The sequence below is a fragment of the Pan troglodytes genome, chromosome 9 (genome assembly GCF_028858775.2).
Source record: "Pan troglodytes isolate AG18354 chromosome 9, NHGRI_mPanTro3-v2.0_pri, whole genome shotgun sequence".
Taxonomy (NCBI): Eukaryota; Metazoa; Chordata; class Mammalia; order Primates; family Hominidae; genus Pan; species Pan troglodytes.
This window is the reverse complement of record NC_072407.2, coordinates 58,703,861-58,725,582: the sequence shown is the minus strand read 5'-3', so window position 1 is coordinate 58,725,582 and position 21,722 is coordinate 58,703,861. Positions and strand designations below refer to the sequence as shown.

Here is a 21,722-nt window from a genome sequence, read left to right as displayed (position 1 = left end):
TAGTGTTTACTAGGTATAGAATCGTATTAGCAGCAAAGAAAGATTGTTTGACTTTTTCTTTTCCTATTTGGATGCCTTTTGTTGCTTACTATTGCCTGATTACTCTGGATAGGACTTTCAGTAGTATGTTGAATAGGAGTGATGTGTGTGGGCATCCTTGTCTTGTTCAGTTTTCGAGGATAGTGCTCCCAGCTTTTGCCCATTTAGCATAATGTTCACTATGGATTTCTCATAGATGGCTCTTATTATTTTGAGGTATGTTTTTTTGATGCCCAGTTTGTTGAGGGTTTTTTTATCATGAAGGGATGTTAGACTGTCACCAATTGTGGGCCCCTCAACTTTAGATTTCCCAGCCTCTAGAACTATAAGACACAAATATTTTTTCTTATTAATTACCCAGACTATGGATAATTTATATGTTATAGCAATGCAGATGAAGAAATTTTTTTTAATTTTTTTAAAATATGTATATGCAAATATCTCTCTTCTAATAAGGATATCAGTCACATTGGATTAAGGGCACACGCTACAATATGACTTCATCTAGTCACATCTTTCATGACTGTATTTTCAAATACATATCATTCAGAGGGATTGGGCTTTAGAACATGTATTTTTAGAGAACACAATTTAACCCATAGTAAGTAACAATAGCTTAAGATCTGTATTGGTTAAAAATGTATAATGGAGGTTCGCCTAGTTTATACCTAGCTAGAAACATGGTGCAGAGAAAATAACTAAGAATTACTGAACCCAAGAAAGAGCTTGTATGAAAATGCTAACAGAGAGAAATAGCCTTGAAGTAGGACACAGTATTAACTAATGTGTCACAGTGTGGCCAAGGACTCACCAAGTGTTAAAGTAAAATGAATCCTATCTAATTATTAACTTGCCCTAGGAAGGAATCTTACGCTGAGATAAAGTGCCAAGAATCAAGTATCTGAAAAGTATTATAAGAACAATTAAAAGGAGGATTAGGGTGCTAAATGCAGTAACTAATGAACCACCAAAACAAAGTAACTTAAAAAGATAGGTTTATATTTCTTTTTTATGCAATCAGGTGATTATGAGTATTAAATAAGGCAATTAGACCCTCAAGATGTGTCTCCCATAATACCATCTAGGGAGTTCAACTCAGTGGCCACATTTTGGAGTATGAAAATGAGGAGAAAGTTCAGGTTTAGTGGCTTTGGCCTTTAGGAGATTATTCTTAACTTTACATATAACTTTCTTCTGATCTATTGTCAAAACTTAGTAACAAATGTATACTTCTGTTCATAACAGTCTCTGAGGATCTTTTGCATTTCTGTGGGATTGGTTATATGCACACAACCTAGAAAATTTAGAGGAAGTGGATAAATTCCTGGAAACACACACCTTCCCCAAATTAAATCAGGCAGAAATTGAAACCCCGAACAAACCAAATTATGTTCTGCAATTGAATCAATAATAAAAATTCTAGCAACTTTTTTTTTTAATAAAAGCCCTGGAACAGATTGATTCACAGGTGTACCAGATGTACAAAGAAGAGCTGGTTACCAATTCTACTGAAACTATTCCAAAAAATTGAGGATGAAGATATACTCCCTAACTCATTCTTAAGCCAGCAACACCCTGACACCAGACTCTGTCAGAGGCACTCACACATACACAAAGGAAACTTCAGGCTAGTATCCTTGAAGAACATAGATGCAAAAATCCTCAACTAAATACCAGCAAAGTGAATCCACGAGCACATTGAAAAGTTAATTCACCACAAGCAAGTAGGTTTCATTCCTGGGATGCAAGGTTGTTTCAACATGCATCAACCAATAAATGTAATTTACAATATAAAGAGAATTAAAAATAAAAACTATACAATCACCTCAACATATTCAAGAAACTATTTGAGAAAAATCTAACATCACTTCATGATAAAAACCCTCAACAAACCGGGCATCAAAACAACATACCTCAAAATAATAAGCGCCATCTATGAGAAATCCACGCTGAATGGGCAAAAGCTGGAAATGTTCTCCTTGAGAACTGAACAAGAAAAGGATGCCACCACTCATCACTCTTATTCAATATACTACTGGAAGTCCTAGCCAGAGCAATCAGGCTAGAGTAAGCAATAAAAGGCATCCAAATAGGAAAAGAAAAAGTCAAACAATCTTTCTTTGCTGCCAATGTGATTCTATACCTAGAAAACACTAAAGACTCTGCCAAAATGTTCCTTGAACTAATAAATGACTTCCGTAAAGTATCAGAATACAAAATAAATGTAAAAATCAGTAGCATTTTTGTATACCAATAACATCCAAGCAGAGAGCTTAATCAAGAACATAATCCCATTTACAATAGCCACCAAAAGATAAAAAATAAAATACATAAGAATACATATAACCAAGGAGGTGAAAGATTTCTCTAAGAACTAAAAACAAAACACTGCCGAAGGAAATCATACATGACACAACTAATTGGAATCAGTATCATTAAAATGGCCATACTGCCTAATGCAACCTACAGACTCAGTACTATTCCTATCAAACTACCAACATCATTCTTCACAGCATTAGAAAAAAAAAAAAAAACTATTCTTAAATTCCTATGGAACCAGAAAGAGCTTGAATACTAAAAAAAAAAAAAAAAAAAAAAAAAAGAAAGAAAGAAAGAAAAAAAGAAAGAAAAATAGAAAAGAAAAGAAAGAAAAAGAAAAAGAAAAAGAAAAAACAACACCAGAAGCATCACATTACTTAAATTCAAACTATACTATATAGCTATGGTAATCAAAAAGCAAGGCACTGGTACAAAAACAGACATATACACCAGAGAAAAAGAATAGAGAATCCACAAATAAAGCTGCATACCTACAGTCATCTGACATTTGAGAAAGTCAGAAAAAAAAACCCTCCTATTCATTAAATATTGCGGGGAGAGCTGGCTATTCATATGCAGAAGAATGAAACTTGACACCTACTTTTCACCATATACAAAAATTAAGGTGAATTAAAGTTTAAATGTAAGAAGTCAAAAAGTAAGAAGCCTAGAAGAAAACCTGGGAAACATCATTCTGAACATGGGCCTTGGGAAATAATTTGTGGCTAAATGCATTCAGCAATTTAACAATTGCTATGTTAGCAATTTGCAACAAAAACAATAATTCGTAAGTGGGACCTAACTAATTAAATGAACAGTTTCTGCACAGCCAAAGAAACTGTTGACTAAGGAAATAGCCTACAGGATGAAAGAAAATATTCACAAACTATGACAAAGGCCTAATATCCAGAATTTATAAGAAACTTAAATGAATCAACAAGCAAAAATTAAATAACTCCATTAAAAAGTGGTCAAAAGACATGGGCAGTTTTCTAACATACACAAGTTGCCACAGAAACATATGAAAAAATACTCAACATCACTAATCTTTGTAGAAATGTAAATCAAAACCACAGTAAGACACCGTCTCACACCAGTCGGAATGGGTATCATTAAAAAGCCAAAAACAACAGATGCTGGAGAGGCTGCCAACAAAAGGTAACATTTATACACTGTTGGTGGGAATGTGAATTAGTTCAGTCACTGTAGAAGGCACTTTGGAGATTTCTCAAACAACTTGAAACAGAACTACATTCAACCCAGCAATCCCATTACTGTATATATATCCAAAAATAAAAATAAAAAATAAATTGTTCTGTTGTGGCTTTCTTACTCCTGTAGTTTGGCAAGCAGGAGGGGGTGGTGACCAGTGGCTTCTTCACTCCCATACTTCAGTGAGTGGGAGGGAGTGGCACCCATTAGCTTCTTCACTCCCACAGATTGGTGAACTGGAGGAAGTGTTACAGCTCTTTGACTCCTGCAGTTCCATGAGTTCCAGGTTCTTCTCTCAAGACCAAGAGGAATGAGGTACATGGACACTGCAGAGTAAGTAAGGCTCAGTAAAATTTATTAAGTGAAAGAAACACTCTCAACAGTAAGAGGGGACCCAAAAGTGGACAGCCTCACATAAGGCTGAGTCTGAGCTTTTTATGGGCTTAGAATAGGGAGTGCATGCTGACTGATTTATCGGTGCGCTTGGAAAAGACACCATTCAATTGATTAAAAGGCATCATTCAGGAAAAAAAAATTGAAAGAGTGGGTAAGATAGGGATGGGAGTTCTCCCTCTGGTCAGTGGATTCTATCTGGAACTAGTGGCTCAGTTTTCAGGCCTTAGACTGTCCTGGGCTTGAAGGTGGAGTTTCACTAGGGACTGAACCCTGTCTGCCTACGAATTTGTCTCTTTCCTGTTGCTAAAAGTTCTACATGTTGATAATTATGCATTTTGGCAAAATATTGGTTTGCATCATATAAAATTTCAGTGAGTCTCTTTCTGGTTGGACAACTGTTCAAAAAAGCACCATCTGTCAGGATAGATGATCTTAGCAATGCATGTCCCATGCATCTCATAGCTGTGTTCAGATGTCAGATGCCTCAAACAATAAATCACTGGCAGAATGAGTAAAAGTAGAAGTCATTACTGAAGTCAGACAGATCTGAAATTATACCTTTGCTATACACACACTTTCATTATGTTACCTTGGACAAGCGATGTACTTCTGAGCCTCAGTGTACTTATCTGTAGAATAGGGAATCTATTATCTTACATTTTGGTTGAGATGATCTTAGAATAATATAGGGATAACTCTCTTCCCAATGCCTGTTGCACGTGAAGCAGACAAAATGTTGTCATTATTTGTGCAGTTTTACCTCTAAACAGTTTACTATTATTATCTTACCACTTCTTTAGGATTGAGGTTAATATTATCCTTACTTTGAAGAATAAAAGTATTCCTATGTGAAAAAACTATGATGTTAAATTTTCCCTTTTTTAAATTTAGGTTTAGGGGTACATATGCAGGTATCTTATTCAGACAAACTGGTGTCACAGAGGCTTGGTGTACACATTATTTCATCACCCAGATAATAAGCATAGCACCTGATAGGTATTTTTTTGCTCCTCTCCCTCCTCCCACCCTCCATTCTCAAGGAGGCTGTGGTGTCTGTTGTTCCCCTCTATGTGTTCATGTATTCTTGTTGTTTAGCCCCCACTTGTAAGTGAGAACATGCAGTATTGGCAAGTTGAGATACTATCAAGCCAAAGAATACGGATGCAAACCTACATTATTTAAATTCTAAAAAGTATACTTCCTAAATTTAGTCTGGAAAATCATGAACAGAATTGTGCTTGGGAAAATTTTTTTTCAGCTCCAAAGTACCCAGAACTTATGAATTTCTTCTCACCTATTATTGAGAAAGTCTATGGGATGAGTTTGAAACTAGGGAATTTTGACTTCATATGCAATATCTCAAGAAAATGTAGAAATCAGAGTCTACAACCTTAAAAATAACTAGATGGGTGACAAAAAGTGACTTGTCCAAGGTCATCCACAAATTCACTTGAAATTTGGAAACTGAAACCAGAAACATGATTTGACCACTGACCTAGATTCATCATTCTTTATGTAACACTAAACTAACTCTCCAAAAGAATAAAGAGAAAATGCATTTTACCTTTGAAAAATAGAGGTAACAAAGATGGTTCAAATTTACCTGCCAACAGGCTGCAAGTGATTAAATGCTTAAAAAACATATTTAGCAATTGATTAATAATAAGAAACTAATTTGGCATTTCAAGAGTTCCCCAAAAATGGCAAATAAATGTTCTTATTGCCAAAATAAATTACTTTTAACTTTAGTCCCAAAAGAACCTTGTGTACCTTAGATATTAAAAGTCTCTAGAGGTTTAACATTTTTCATCCAAAGACACAGTGACACTATAATTGAATCTAAATTAGCAATTTGTTTATCTATGCAAAAGGTTTTAAAATGTTGCCCATGATTTATACGTATGTATGTGGAAATGAGTTCATTGCATTTTTGGTTTCTCTTGATGTAAATAAAATTCAATAATGGACAAAGAAGAATGCTTTTTTACACTTCCACCAGCAGTGTACAAACGTTCCTTTTTCTTCCCAATCTGGCCAGCATCTGATATTTTTTTGGGTTTTTGATAATAACCATTATTACTGGTGTGAGAGAGTATCTCGTTGTGGTTTCAATTTGCATGTATTTAATTATCAGTGATGTTGAGCTTTTTCATATGATTCTTGGCCTCATGTATCTTAGTTCAACCATTGTGGGAAACAGTGTGGTGATTCCTCAAAGACCTAAAACAGAAATATCCAGCAATTCCATTCCTGGGTATATGCCCAAAGGAATATATATTGTTCTACTGTAAAGACACATGTCCATGTATATTCATTGCAGCACTATTCACAATAGCAAACACATGTAATCAACCTAAAAGCCCATCAGTGATAGACTGGATAAAGAAAATGTACAGATATGCCATGGAATACTATGCAGCCATAAGAAAATAAAAAAAAATGAGATCTTGTCCTTTGCAAGAACATAGATGGAGCTAGAGACCATTATCTTTAGCTAACTAATGCAGGAGTAGAAAACCAAATACCTCATGTTCTCACTTAGAAGTGTGAGTTAATAGTTCAACCATTGTGGAAGTCAGTGTGGCGATTCCTCAGGGATCTAGAACTGGAAATACCATTTGACCCAGCCATCCCATTACTGGGTATATACCCAAAGGACTATAAATCATACTGCTATAAAGACACATGCACACTCATGTTTATTGCGGCACTATTCACAATAGCAAAGACTTGGAACCAACCCAAATGTCCACCAATGATAGACTGGATTAAGAAAATGTGGCACATATACACCATGGAATACTATGCAGCCATAAAAAATGATGAGTTCATGTCCTTTGTAGGGACATGGATGAAATTGGAAAACATCATTCTCAGTAAACTATCGCAAGAACAAAAAACCAAACACCGCATATTCTCACTCATAGGTGGGAATTGAACAATGAGATCACATGGACACAGGAAGGGGAATATCACACTCTGGGGACTGTTGTGGGGTGGGGGGAGGGGGGAGGGATAGCATTGGGAGATATACCTAATGCTAGATGATGAGTTAGTGGGTGCAGTGCACCAGCATGGCACATGTATACATATGTAACTAACCTGCACAGTGTGCACATGTACCCTAAAACTTAAAGTATAATAATAAAAAAAAAAAGAAGTGTGAGTTAAATGTTGAGAGCACATGGACACATAGAGGGGAGAAACACACACTGAGGGCTATGAGAGGGTAGAGGTTGGGAGGAGGGAGAGGATCAGGAAAAATACCTAATAAGTACTAAGCTTAATACCTGCATGACAAAATAATCTGTACCACAAACCTCTATGAAACACGTTTACCGATATAACAAACCTGCGCACCTACCCTTGAACTTAAAATAAAAGTTAAAGAAAAGAAGAATGCTTTTTTCTCAGATGGCACCAATCTTGTTTTATATTCACATCTTTGCAGATAATTTTTAATTTTTTAAATGTACAATACAAAATATGTAAGTTACATTTCTTTAGCTATATATTGTTTGCATCAAAACAGATAGTGATTATTTACTACTTTATTTAGCCTAAGGACGTAGACTTTGATGAAATAAGTTAAGTTGTAGCTTCATCCTTGTGCTTCATGAAATAAGGTGCAAGAGATGTGAAATTATGTTCCCATTATTATGTCAGAAAATCTTATTGATAACAACAAATAGTGCATCCTAAATACTGAATTTATTTCAAATGCAAAAGTTAACTAGAATATGTAAGTGCCATGTCTTGGTCACAGGTGTACCAAATATCTCACATGAGTGGAATGTAATTCATTCTGTGGAATTTGGAGAGCCATGGTTTTACAATGACAACTTCTTCCACTAATTCTCCTACTCTTCAGTCAGAGTGAAGACACCAGCAGGGGCAAACCACAGTCTGGTGACTGGCAATCGCAGAGTTGAAACATGGCAGTTACTGGGATCTGTGAAAAAGAGACATCTACCACGTTGTTTCTTAAGAAACACCAAAAGTTAAAAAACATAAAATACAATAGTATTGCTATTTTCAAAGTAGCAGTCTCTGAACAGACCCTACCCAATATAATGAAAGATGCATTAAACAATAAACAATCTCATAACCATTAGTGAGACCACTATTTTACATACTCACACTGGAAAACCAAATTAAATATTTTGAATTTTTTCTGCCCCAAATTTGTGTTTAATTGGGCAAATAAATATTACCTAAATTCATGCAACTGCACTTTTGAATAAGAGAAATTCTTTTCATTGCAGCTAAGTATTTGAGCAACTTCCATTAGCACACCTATGAACTTTGGCACACATCACCATTTCAACTAATTAATTTATTCATATTTAATTAATCTCCATACTCACATGAACAGAAACGAAACATTCTACCTTATGTTTTCTCCATTTGCATCACTTTTATTTTTCTTTTCAACCCACAGAATATCTTTGTCTTAATGTTCCTAAGTACTGGGCAATAACATCTCTCCAATCAAATAATAGAAGACAAAATTAATTCAAATTTGATTTTATTTTGTTTAACATGATCTGCTGATCACTTTCATCATGGCCTTTTTCACATACTTGTTCCTCAGACTGTAGATCATGGGATTCAACATGGGGATCACTGTGGTATAGAACACAGCCACCATCTTCCCCTGCTCCACAGACTCTTCTGTGGGATGTCTGACATACATGAAGATCAGAGTAACATAGAATATATGACAGCTGTCAGATGGGACCCACATGTGGAAAAGGCCTTCTGCCTTCCTTCTGCTGAGTGCATTCGCACAATGGCAATGAGGATGAATAAATAAGAGATGATAATTACAGTCAGGGAATATGTAAAGTTGATGCTGGCAAGTATGATCATTGCATATTATTTTACAAAGGTCCCGGCACAGGCCATTTTGATGAGAGGTGGATCTGCACAGTAGAAATGGTTGATCTCAATTTTTCCACAGAAGTACAAGCCGTAAGTCCATAATGTTGCTACCAGACTCGTCAGAAAACCATAAATGTAAGGGAAAGTAATCAGTCAAATACAGACAACCCTTGACATTTTACTGCCATAAAGCAGAGGATTCCCAATCGCCATGTATCTATCAAAGGCAATCAGAGCAAGAATAAAAATTTCCACATGGACAAGAGGAATGAAGAAGAAACACTGTACTAAACAGCCAGCGTAAGAAATTTTTTTTATCGGATAACCGGTTTTCCAACATTTTAGGGGTGACATTGGAAGAAAACCACACATCAACAAATGACAAGTGACTGAGGAAAAAGTACATGGGGATGTTAAGCTGAGGACTGACCTTGATTAACAACATCATGCCGATATTGCCCACCATGGTGATAATGTAGACCACAAGAAAAATGATGAACAAGAGAACTTGCCATTCCCGACGGCTGGTTAGCCCCAAAAGAATGAACTCTGTCACATCGGTGAAACTGAGCATTTTCTCAATTCTACGTCAATATGAGTTACAAATCTTCATAATAACTAAAATGAAATAAAAAATTAGGACTTTTTATCTATTAATTTACACCTTTATCTCTGCTCCTTTTATATAATATCTATGATCACACTTTGACATTATTATTTTCAGCAAATCTTTTCTCAGCTCCTGTTATGTAATAGGCTCCACAATGAATAAATGTAGACAGTCCCTATTATATAACCGTTAAACAAAGTTTAATGGCTGAAAACTGGTAGTAAGTACACCTTGGAAATACACCTTTCCAAGATTACTTCTAAATATCCCTTATTTCCAATAATGACATGTTTGGAGTTTCATATTTTTAAGATAATTACAGGGGATTATAGTTCTTTTTGTAATAGGACTAAACAAGTCTGCTTTTTAAACCTAATCTCTTTTTCATTATTAGCATATTCTCAATGATTAGAGAAAAAAGCCATATGATGAAATAATTCATCAGCCTAAAGTGTTATCAAAATATTTTTAATCTAATCTCATATTTGCTTTCTTTTCAAGTGAAGAACAAAAAGCAGATGACAGTAGCCATCAAAGTCAAGTTAAAGGGTGAATTATTTGTCCATGTTCACACTATATAAACATATCCTGGATATGGACTCCCAATTCTAACATGAAATTATCATCCACTAGATATCATATACTTCTATGTTCTAGAGATTCAAAAATAAGTAAAACATACAGATTACTGTCAGCATTTATGAAGGTACTAATGTAAATAAATACTTTTCAAAACTTGTATGTATTCTTATAGAGTTATAAGAAGGACAGAAATTTAGGAAGGGATTGATTCTTCTTTGGGAATTCACTGGAGAGTTTCTTTGATATTTTGGAAATTTATTTTCAAACATAGGATATATTACATTTGAAAAATTTTTTAGAAAATATTTCTCAAATTATGTTTTAAGTATATTAGAAATATAATCAGTGCTTTGCATGATGTTAATAGATATAACGGAGAATAATCCACAAGTGTTCCTCCATCAAATGGGACATCTTTGTGCTCTGTCAAATCTCTTAATAATTCACAGCCTCCCTAGTAAAGTTATTTACTCTACACATCATTCATGTAGCTTACAAATTTACATGCACACACACTCACACTCACACACATACATGTCTATATATATGTCTATACATATGTGTGTATATACATATACACACACCTATATGTATATTCGCATACTGATAGCTTATATATTTCTCTCATATTTATATGAGAGAAATTCCATGAATTAGATATTTTGTCAATGAACATTCACATTCTGCAGAACAAAAAGTGTAAATCAATCTAATAAGAATCTTGAGATAGCCTTTCAGCAGGACAATATATTTGCTGGAGATGGGGTTGTTTCATACCTTCTGATGGCTATATCATCTCTAGAGCAAACGATTATTCCCAAGACCCTTCTTGTAATCTGCAGTATTAAACTATGTTCAACCACAAGTTGATGAAATTTATCTATAATTATTACTGGCTAGCAGTTACCAGAAAATTTAGAAAGCAGGCAGGAAGGTAAATCTCATTGCATAGTGAAAATAAGTGCAAACTTACCCACAGTGAAAATCCAAGTTTTCAACCACCAAACTTGGAAAGAACATTTTTCTATGGATAGAGGAGAAAATTACTAACTGAAACAGAGTACATTCTACATGGCTCTAGAGGTTTGGTTTAATTCATAAAAATTTGAGGCATTAATTAGTGGGTAAATTTTTACAAATGAATAATTGTTAAAGTTCTAAAAACGATATAAAGTGCCTTAGAATACCTTTATGTTTAGGCTGCAAAATCTCTTACAGGTTTGTTAAAACAGTCTCTAAGATCCTTAGATTCATGACTGAACAGAGATTACAGACATGTCCACAGATAATTCCAGATTTCTGATTCAAGATTTTATGCCTGCAGCTGCCTGAAATATTCTCCTTTATGTAATTTTCAAAGACTGGCAATAGAGGGATTCTTACTTGGAAAATCATATCTCATTCTGTAGTACTAAGGATGATTCAGCACAAACAGGAATGTAGAAGATGGCATTGTTAGTACTCCCCATAAACTAAATACAAATAGCCCTGAGTGATGGTTATCCAGGTGATGAATAGCAATAGTAAAATTACAGGAAACTAGGGGTTAGATATGATCCTAGGGGGTGCAAGGTGTACAAAGAAATAGAGAATTGGGGACCTCAGGGGTATTTAGAGGATTTCCTCACCACCTAAATCAAAAATACACACGTAACCTTCCCTTATTGAATTACTCTATTTCAAATTAAATTACCAATAAATATGGATTCTTTTTTAGACCAGGTATGAAGCAATATTAAGTATCCCAGTCAGGCCAGGCGTGGTGTCTCACGCCTCTAATCCCAGCATTTTGGGAGGCTGAGGGGGGTGGATTGCCTGAGGTTGGAGTTCAAGTTCAGCCTGGCCAACATGGTGAAATTCTCTCTCTACAAAAATACAGAAATTAGCCAGGTGTGGTGGTGCACTCGTGATCCCAGCTACTTGGGAGGCTAAGACAGGATAATCACTTGAACCCAGGAAGCAGAAGTTGCAGTGAGCTGATATTGCACCACTATACTCCAGCCTGGGCAACAGAGCGAGACTCCATCTTAAAAACAACAGCAACAACAAAAAAGTATCCTAGTTAAAAAGTTCTGTTTCTATTGTCAGACCTTGGTTGGATCCTGGCTCTGTGACTTATTTTATAAAACTGAACATGTTTTATTCTAGTTTTTTGTTTTGTTTTTAAGTTTCCTGTTCCTCAATATGACTTAATAATATCAATTTAATTGAGTGTTTGACTATGTTGACTATGAAAAGAGGCATCACATATTAACACATAATAGATATAAAAAATAATTATCAGATGCTCTCCATTAATCATTTGTAATTATCAAATTATATAATTTTATTGAAAAATATCTCTCTTTTATGTATCTCTCTCACACCCTACACACATAACATAATAGATAAAACCATGAATGCATTCCTATAAATCATAGAAGAAAATAAAATCTACAATGCAAGCTCCATCTAACAATTCTAGATAGATGCATTTTTCACCAACCTGAGAATGAAGAGAAGTCTCTCCAATAAAGATGCAGAGTTGAAAAGTGCGTGCTATATATGAGAATGGTAAACACTTTCAACCTGACAAAAGAGAAACTGGGAGAGGTGCAAAGGAGAAGACTCTCTTGTTTTCCTTAGAAAGCAAAAAGCAATTAAGATTTTTTCCTTAAAAATGACCCTGTGGGAAGTACATCTCTAGAGAAAAAGCCAACTGTTGAGTTTGTGGTTTTTGTTTTTGTTTTTTTTTTTTGACTGTTCTACAATACTATATTCCCCCAACTCCAGTTTTTTTGAATGGGTACTAGAATTAAATAAAATTTGGGAGGGGATTTTTATCATACTAAACCTGTTTATATGGTTACTCAAACTGTACATATCAATTTCATGCTCTATGCTTCACATTCTCTGCCATTTGGGTTTTCCAGGGAAGATGAGTCAAGCGTTATTTCCTATAATTAAAATTATAGCATATCAAAGCATAAAACAAAATCTGTTTTCTTCAATTTCCTCATTTTATAAATAACAAAAATATTACTCCAAGTAGTAGTAATAATAATAGCAACAATAATGCATTTTTGAAGTAGCATACTTCAAATATTTGTGCTAATTTAATTATTGTAACTCAACCCTGAGGCAGTTACTATTACTCTCATTTTATAGACAAAAAACTGAGTCTTTCAGAGGTTCAGTGACTTGATCAATGTCACACTTTCAATGAATCAGGAACTAGATTCCCGATTCCAGAATGTGTACCATAAACAAACGATTCTTCTCTAGAGTTCAGAAAGGAGGATGGCCTTGCAGAAACCTTGATTTGGGGTTTCTAGCCTCCAGACCTGTGCAAAAACACATTGTTGTTGTCTTAAGTCATTCAGTGTGTGGTACTATGTTATGGCAGCTGAAGAAACTAATACTTCACTCTTCAGTTTAGAACTGTCATTCATATCAGCCTTTATTAGTCTCCTTATCTAAAGCCTAGGAGGGTGGGCTGTTTTTTCCTTCTCCTCTGGGATCTCTTCAAACTGATCCAACTCTTGGACTGTGGTTTTTCTATACCTCAACTCAATTTAGGATGCTACCTACTAGTGATGGGGACAGAGGGCAGAAAAATTCTAGACAGATGGGGCAGGTCCCTAGTGAATTCCCACCTCAAGCTGAAAAGCTTGAGACCATGGCCCAAAGTGAGAACTTCCATCCTTGTATTCCTGATGGAATGTTTGCTTTTCCTAAACTATCCATGGCCCAGCCCTGCCCCATCCTGTGCCTATAAATACCCCAGACTCAGCCGGCAGAGTGGATAAGCAGCTGGATGTTGGGGACTATAGCTGGACGTCGGAGAGAAGTGGCTTGACTTCAGCTTGATGGTGTAACTTTGGAGAAGAATCCAGCTGGAGTGGGCTGGACTTCAGAGGAAGATTACCTACCCTCCCCATCCTCTTCTCAGCTCCCCTTCCCACTGAGAGACACTTTCACTGGCAATAAAATCCCCTGCATTTACCATCCTTCAATTCACTTGTGTGACCTCATATTTCCTGGACACTGGACAAGAACTCAGGAGCCATGATTATGGATACAAAGGGCTGTCACACTCGCCTTTGCCCTCCCTGGTGGAGGGAAGCCACAGGCCCAATGAGCTGTTAACACTTAAGCTATCCATGGAAGACAAGCTAAAAGAGCACTGTAACACACCCTCTGGGGCTTCAGGTGTCACAGGCACCCAGCCTGAATGCTGCCGTGTAGCCTGCACAGAGTTCACTCCTGCTGGTGCCCAAAATTGTTTCTCCAGCTCCTGCACGTGTTCACCTGTGCACTCTCTCCCATGAAGAGTGGAATTCATTGGGGACCAAGTAAAGGGAGTTTGATCTCACCAGCACTGAAAAAGCCAGCTGGTCCCAGTGCTCCTGCACTCCAGTTCCTGCCTTGCTCACTCCTGCACTCCTCCCACAAGGAGTTGAGAGTGGCAGGCTGAGTAAATGAGGCACACCTATGGCGAGTCCTGTGAAGGCGTCAGGGAAGTATCCTGCTTCCGTAGAAGGGCAGTAGAATCTCTTTTCAACGATTCAATAGCCTTTAAATCCTACCCATGTTGCCAAATTCAGGTTCAACCCTTATTGCCTATGATTAGAAAAATCGTTATTTTGTCATTATAAGTGTGTTCTCACTCTGGCTTCAAAATTAATTTTCTGCTTTTTACACTACCTCTGCAAAATAAACTTTCGAGCCTAATGTCATAATTATAGCTCATTCCTTTTGTCCAGAATTTGTACCTTGACAGTAATTCATTTAGAACACCTCCTTTCTGCTTTTATGATAATGTTCAGATTGGGTAAGGCAGATATAAAAATGCTTTTAAAAAATACATAATTTAATACAATAATATTAATGTCTTCACATTAGTATCTAAATTTAACCATAAAACCTGTTTTAAGATAACTTGAACTAACTTAAGCTAATGTGATTTTCAAAGACTTCTAATTAATTCCTAATACAGCAATTTTTGCCAATATTTACTAAAATATCATATGAGATTTTTATGTATAGCACACAGACATTTTGGTATTTTCAATATTTGAAAATATATAATATTTGTTGCTTTCTATTTGTGACAATTGGCACAGAATTATCACTTGCAGTGGCTATATAAAATTTAGTTTCGGATTTATTTAAATAAATGTGATTTAATTTAAGATAAATATGCTTAGCACACAACAGTCCATGTGATTTGTCAATGTAGGAAAAAAGAATGTGGAAAAAATGTTCTGAAAACACAACTCTAGGCCAAGTTAACATAGTCACATACATATACACACAAACACACATGCACACACCAGCCTGTCTTATGTATACAGAGTCAGTGTGGATGTATTGTTCATAGAATAATATATATGCATATATAATATACAAAGTTTTACCATATACAGTAACTTCAGGGGATATTATCTGCCTCATAGGCACTGCTTCTCATGAGTTTTATATGTTATCCACCTTGCTTACAATGTTTCAGAGATCAGTAATTTCCGTAATGTTCAGAACTATTAAGTAGTATAATTAAGGCTTGAAGTCCAGTACATCTAATGTGAAAGTTTCTGTTTTTATATTACCGATTAATTTCAGTCATATAATATGCAAACGTGTTAGGAGGGGACTCAGATGTACCATGTGCTTCCTACATTGTAGAATGAAATGTTTTCCGGGACAGAGCCAGCTTTGAGTTTCTGAGTTTTATGAGCACCATTCACTCAGGAGTTCATAATGTTAAAGCAGCTTTGCCTCTTTTGCCCACCATTCAGAACTGGTTTTGAGGAGTCCATTTGAGAGAAGTCAGAATATTATCTAATTTAACTTAACCAGTACATGGTACAAATGAGCTTTGACATCAACACAGTAAGATTCCAAGAGCTACCTTCTTCCTGCTTAGCTAAGGTGCCACCCTTGGAATGCTGGCAAATTTTAAGTACTAATCATACCTGGATCTGAATCATGAGCTTGTTGGTGAGATGATAGCAATAATAGAGTGAATAACAAGGTTAATCAGGTCAGGATAGAAAAGGGATTGTCTGTTACTATAACACACACTTTTAGCATGGCTTTTTTTAGAGTACAATTAACATGTCAGAATGAGTTGCTAAATCCATTCTAACACTATCAGAATATGTAGGTCATAATAATGCAGTATTATAATTCAGAACATGGATTTAATTAAAAACTAAATAAATCTACTGCGGCACAACATATTTTGGCATTTTGTGATTTTTCTCTAATTAGTAAAATAATAAGCTATTATAAAATATTTTATTCTTAACTTGTTAGAAATAATCCAACATTTTTAGAACAAAATACTAAAAAATATGTGTTGAACAAGACAATATGGCTACTGTAAAACTTTTTACTTATTGCTAAATTAACTTTTTCTGATAATACTCCTTAAAGTGTTGTGTCTTTACATGTTGCTTCCAGTTTGTCTCCTTTCATTTTTTTTAAAATAACTTCCATAGCCTTTTACACCCGCCTCCTCCACCACTCCACTGAAAATCTTACCAAGGCCATACACGACCTCTATGTTGCATAAAACGATTGTCAAGTCTCCATCACATGCTGTTTATCCTGTCAGCAGTATTTGCCAGAGCTAGTCACTCTTTGATTATCTTTCCTTATGTGGATTCCTACACTCTCCTGATTTTCTCCTACTTCTCTGGATGTACCTTCTCGATTTTATTGCTGTTCCTTCTTCATTGCCTTCTCTTGTTAATATTGGAGAGACACAGATCCAGTCACTTCTCTGCCATTTTGTCTTTTTATAGCTGCACATCTTCCTTTCCTCAATAATTTCATTCAGTTTTTATACACACCACACACACACACACACACACCCAACAGGTCCTAGAATAACAATCTTTTGTTCAGCATCATTTTATTATAAAGTTGACTAAAAATTAAACATCAATCTTTGGCCAGAGCCACTGTCTGTGTGAAGTTTGCGTGTTCCCCTCATGTCTGTGTGAGTTTCCTCTGGGTAACCTGTGTGTTCCCACATCCCAGAGATGTGCACGTTAGACGAATTGGCACATCTACATGGTCTCAGACTGAGTGTGGGTGTGTGAGTGTGCCCTGCCATGGAATGGCATCCTGTCCAGGATCAGTGCCTGTCTTGTGTCCTGAGCTGCTAGATAGGGTCTGGCTACCTGCCGCCCTGAACTGGAATAAGCAGGTAAATAATTATCTTACTTGCTTTTATTAATGTTTCTTAAATCTATCTATCTATCTATCTATCTATCTATCTATCTATCTATCTATCTATCATCTATCTATCTATCTCACATTTATTTTGTGAGATAATTAGAAGTGTATTGGTATTTATTTTAGAAATTATTCTACCATAAAGACATATGCATGTGAATGCTCATTGCAGTGCTATTCACAATAGCAAAGATATGTAATCAACCTAAATGCCTAACAATGACAGATTGAATAAAGACAATGTGGTACATATACACCATGGAAAACTCTGCAGCCATAAAAAAGAATGAGATCATGTCTTTTGTGAGACTGTAGATGGAGCTGGAGACTATTATCCTTAGCAAACTAACACAGGAATCGAAAACCAAATGCCCCATGTTCTCACTTATAAGTGGAAGCTAAATGATGAGAACTCATGGACACAAAGAAGGGTACAACAGACACTGGGGTCCACTTAAGGGCAGAGGGTGAGAGGGGAGAGAGGAGCAGAAAAGACAACTACTGGATACTGGACTTAATACCTGCTTACAGATGAATTAATCTGTACAACAAACCCTCATGACACAAGTTCACTTATATAACAAACCTTCACATGTACACCTAAACCTAAAATAAAAGTTAAAAAAATCAATTTATAATGTATCCAAAAGAATAAAATGCCTAGGAATATGTTTAACCAAGAAAATCAAAGATTTGTGAAATGAAAATTATAAAACATGGCTGAAAGTTAATAAAGGCCTAAATAAATGGAAAGTCCTCTCATGTTCATGGATTGGAAGACAGCGTTATTAAGATGGCAATAAAAAGTGATCTACAGATTCAATGCAATCTCTATCTAGATCCACTTTTTTCCAGCAATGAAAAAGCCAGTCCTCAAATTTACATGAATTTGAAAAAGAAGAAAAAAAAGAAATTTGGTGATGTTTTTGTTACCAGAAATATGCCGTAGGAAGTTAACTCTTGTTTACATCAATTAGCTTCTGATAAAATTGATCTCATTATACTTTGTTTTGTGTCAAGTCACAGTTTCCAAGAACCTATCATTGAAATTAAGTGAGGACCGTGTATGTGTGTGTGTGTGCATGTAAAATTTCCCAATTACTTCCTTATGTCAACACACTCCTCTGAATTCTATACTCCTATATTCAACATCCTATTTGACAACTTTACTTGGAAGCATATTAAACATCTCAAATTTATTGTCCAAACTGAACTCTTGGTAAACCACCTCAAATCGGCTTCTTTTTAACTTTTCCTATCTCAGTGCATGGAAACTTCATGGTTGCATCAGGCAAAATTGTTAGAGTAAGGCTTGACTCCTGTTGCTCCTATCTCACATTCACTCTGGTAGGAATTCTGGCTCCAGCATTCAACTACATTTTACCAACTGCACTCTTATTCTGTGGTCTTGCTTACCATTTTTTGTAATACAAATATTTTTCCAAGTAGGTTTGTAGTTTCTATGCTTTCCGCCTACAGTCGACTGTTTTTGTTTTTTTGTTTTTGTTTTAACACTGTAGCCATAATAATCCTTTTAAACAGAATTGCCTCCACACAGAAATTCTGCAATGGTTGCCCTGTTTCACCCAAAAATTCAAAGTCCTTATGACAGCCTGTAAAATCTGGCATGATCTGGCCCCTGTTAACTTTCTGATTCTTGATCTCTTAGTGCTACCTTGAAATCACCATTCTTCTATCCACTCTGACCTCAAACACTCCGGGGCCAGGGCAGCCGTGAGTATTTGTACTTGCTTTCCCTCCCTGGAATAAGTCTTTCTCAGATATTGCTATGCTTTCTCTCACTTACTGACACTTCCATGGTTATAAAGTGTGAGAGCCCTGGAGGTGGACTATCTGGCTGTAAATCTGGCTCTGCCATTACCTTCTATAAGAACTTGGTCACATAACATCTCTGTGTCTTATTTTCATCATCTTTAAAAGAGTAACAGTAATAGTAAATGCCTCAAGTGCTGCTTTGAAGACTGGGTTAAACTGTGTGAAGATCTAGAATCCTGCTGTATAAGGATTCATTATAATAGTACTACCACTGTATTCCTTCCCATATACCTTTTTTCTCATAACATTATCACTATATAATATTCTAAAATTGTTAGCTTATTTGATGTCCTTTTGATATTTTATTTTATTTTTTTAGATGGAGTCTTGGTCTGTCTCCCAGGATGGAGTGCAGTGGCGCAATCTCGGCTCACTGCAACCTCCGCCTCCCAGGTTCAGGTCACTCTCCTACCTCAGCCTCCTGAGTAGCTGGATTTACAGGCATACACCACCACACCCAGCTAATTTTTGTATTTTTAGTAGAGATGGGGTTTCGCCAAGTTGGCTAGGCTGCTCTCGAACTCCTGACCTCAGGTGATTTGCCCTCTTCAGCCTCCCAAAGTGCTGGAATTACAGGCGTGTTCCACCGTGCCTGACCTCTTTTTGATATTTACTGTGTCTGCAAACATTTTGGTCTCCTTTTCACTGTTTTCTGTAGTGTCTGACACAAACTAGGGACTCACTATGAAATTGTTCAAATGAAAGAATCTCTTAGAAAGCTTTGACAATTTCACTCACAGAACTGCTGTAAGAATGCCCATTTTTTTCTGCACTATTATTAAGCATTATAAATTTGCCAAGTTGATTACTTAAAAATGCTGTTTCTTCTTTTATGTGTATATGTTTGATCATTAATAGAAATTGATATTTCATGTTTGTTATTTATTCACTTTTTTCTATTTGAGATTGTTCATGATTTCTATGTATTTTCACATTGTTTTTCAGATTTATTTAGTGATTTATAATACTATGTTATTTTAAAATATCGGAATATGTTTTCATTTACTGAAATCTTCTCCTTACTGTTTCCTGTGCATAAATTTTTGTTGTTGAGTTTCAAAACAGAGAAGCTTAAATGAGTGCAAGTATACCCATTAAGTTCTTTGTTCTCTCCCCTCTTTTAACTCTTCTTTCTCTCTCTTTCCCCTCTTTCCTTTCTTCTCTCCCTCCTATCTTTCCCTCCCTCCCTTCCTTCCTCCTTTCTTCCTCCCTTCCTTCCTCTTTTTCTTTCTCTTGGCTATGCTTGAGTTTCTCCATCATAACATTGTATCAATATTAATCTGGAGCAATTTTATGTCTTTTAAAAGTATAATTAACTCTTTAATTAGTCATAATTATTTTTATAATAACTATAAATAACTCATTAATCAATAATTTATTTTACTATGGGGAATAAATCAAGGATTCCACATTTTAACTTTATTTATTTCCATAAAACTGGTTGATGATCAGAGCCTCATTTGGTGTTTAAGACACCTTTTTCTGTTTATTTAAAATAGTGAGTACCTACTATGTGTCAAACACTATATTATATGCTTGAGACACAATGGCAAGTAAATACAGAGAAGACCCATGCTCATATGTCACATATTTTGATGGGGAAGGGATATTAATGCACAGTGAAATAAATTTTCCCAAACTATAATCAATTATGAAAAAAAAATTGTGTTGTACTAGGAGAACCTGTAACAGAAGGGCCTGGTCTAAAATAGAGGTCAGTATCATTCTCTTGAGGTATGATTATGAGTAGGAGCTCACAAAGCAATAATAAAATTATTTGAAGTACTCCTACAAACCTGGTTTGCTTCTCTGATTTCTCTATTGTGCCATTAACAGAGCGACTCTTTCCCAACTCTTCCATCACAGTTTAAAGATTATTATAGATTGAAAATGACTTACTAAGTGGCAGTGTATTTTCTCACCTAATATTCTGTTTTTTCAAAAAAATATAGTCAAGATCATACATTATATTTTTTTAAATAAATATCTGTGTATATACACCCCCTGCATATATGTGTATGTGTATATGTATATACACACATAATTTTAGAATCTCTGTTATTTTCTAAAAGAAAACTCATTTTGTTATTATAATTGTACCACATTTATAAATTAACTAGAAGGTAGAATTGAAATATTTATGATATTAGGTATGTTCCTTCATGAAATGTACTGGGCTTCTTTATTGTATGTCCCACAGTAAACCTTTTAAAGTGTCTTTGTGTTAGTCCTATCATTTTTTATTATAACAATATTCTGCTCATTTTCTCCTTAGTATAATCAGAAGTATTTTTTATTGACAATGATGCAAGATTAAGCTATTACATGTAGAGTTGTATATATATATGCATATGTATGTGTGTGCATATATATATATTTTTATATATATATATATTTGTAACTGGCCACATTAATAAAACTTTGTTAATTTATATACATTGTATTGGCTTTTATATATTGCCCAGAAACAATAGAATACCTGTCTCCTTTTTGTTAATAATTATTTCTTTTATTTGTCTTCTTATCTTTATTGCATTTGGTTTCTTTCTTTATTTCATGTGGCTTCTTACTTCCTAGTCTCTATTTTTCCTACTGCCTACCACCCTCATAAAAATTCTTA

General features: G+C 35.4%; 1 protein-coding gene across 1 annotated transcript; it reads right to left on the bottom strand.

Annotated features, from left to right (window-relative positions):
- Positions 1-8,503: 8,503 nt before the first annotated feature.
- Positions 8,504-9,424, bottom strand: LOC100608661 (olfactory receptor 5M3). Its single transcript, XM_009440403.3, is given in 3 exon segments — positions 8,504-8,688; positions 8,691-9,160; positions 9,162-9,424. Coding segments are annotated over 3 exon segments (918 nt in total).
- Positions 9,425-21,722: the final 12,298 nt, after the last annotated feature.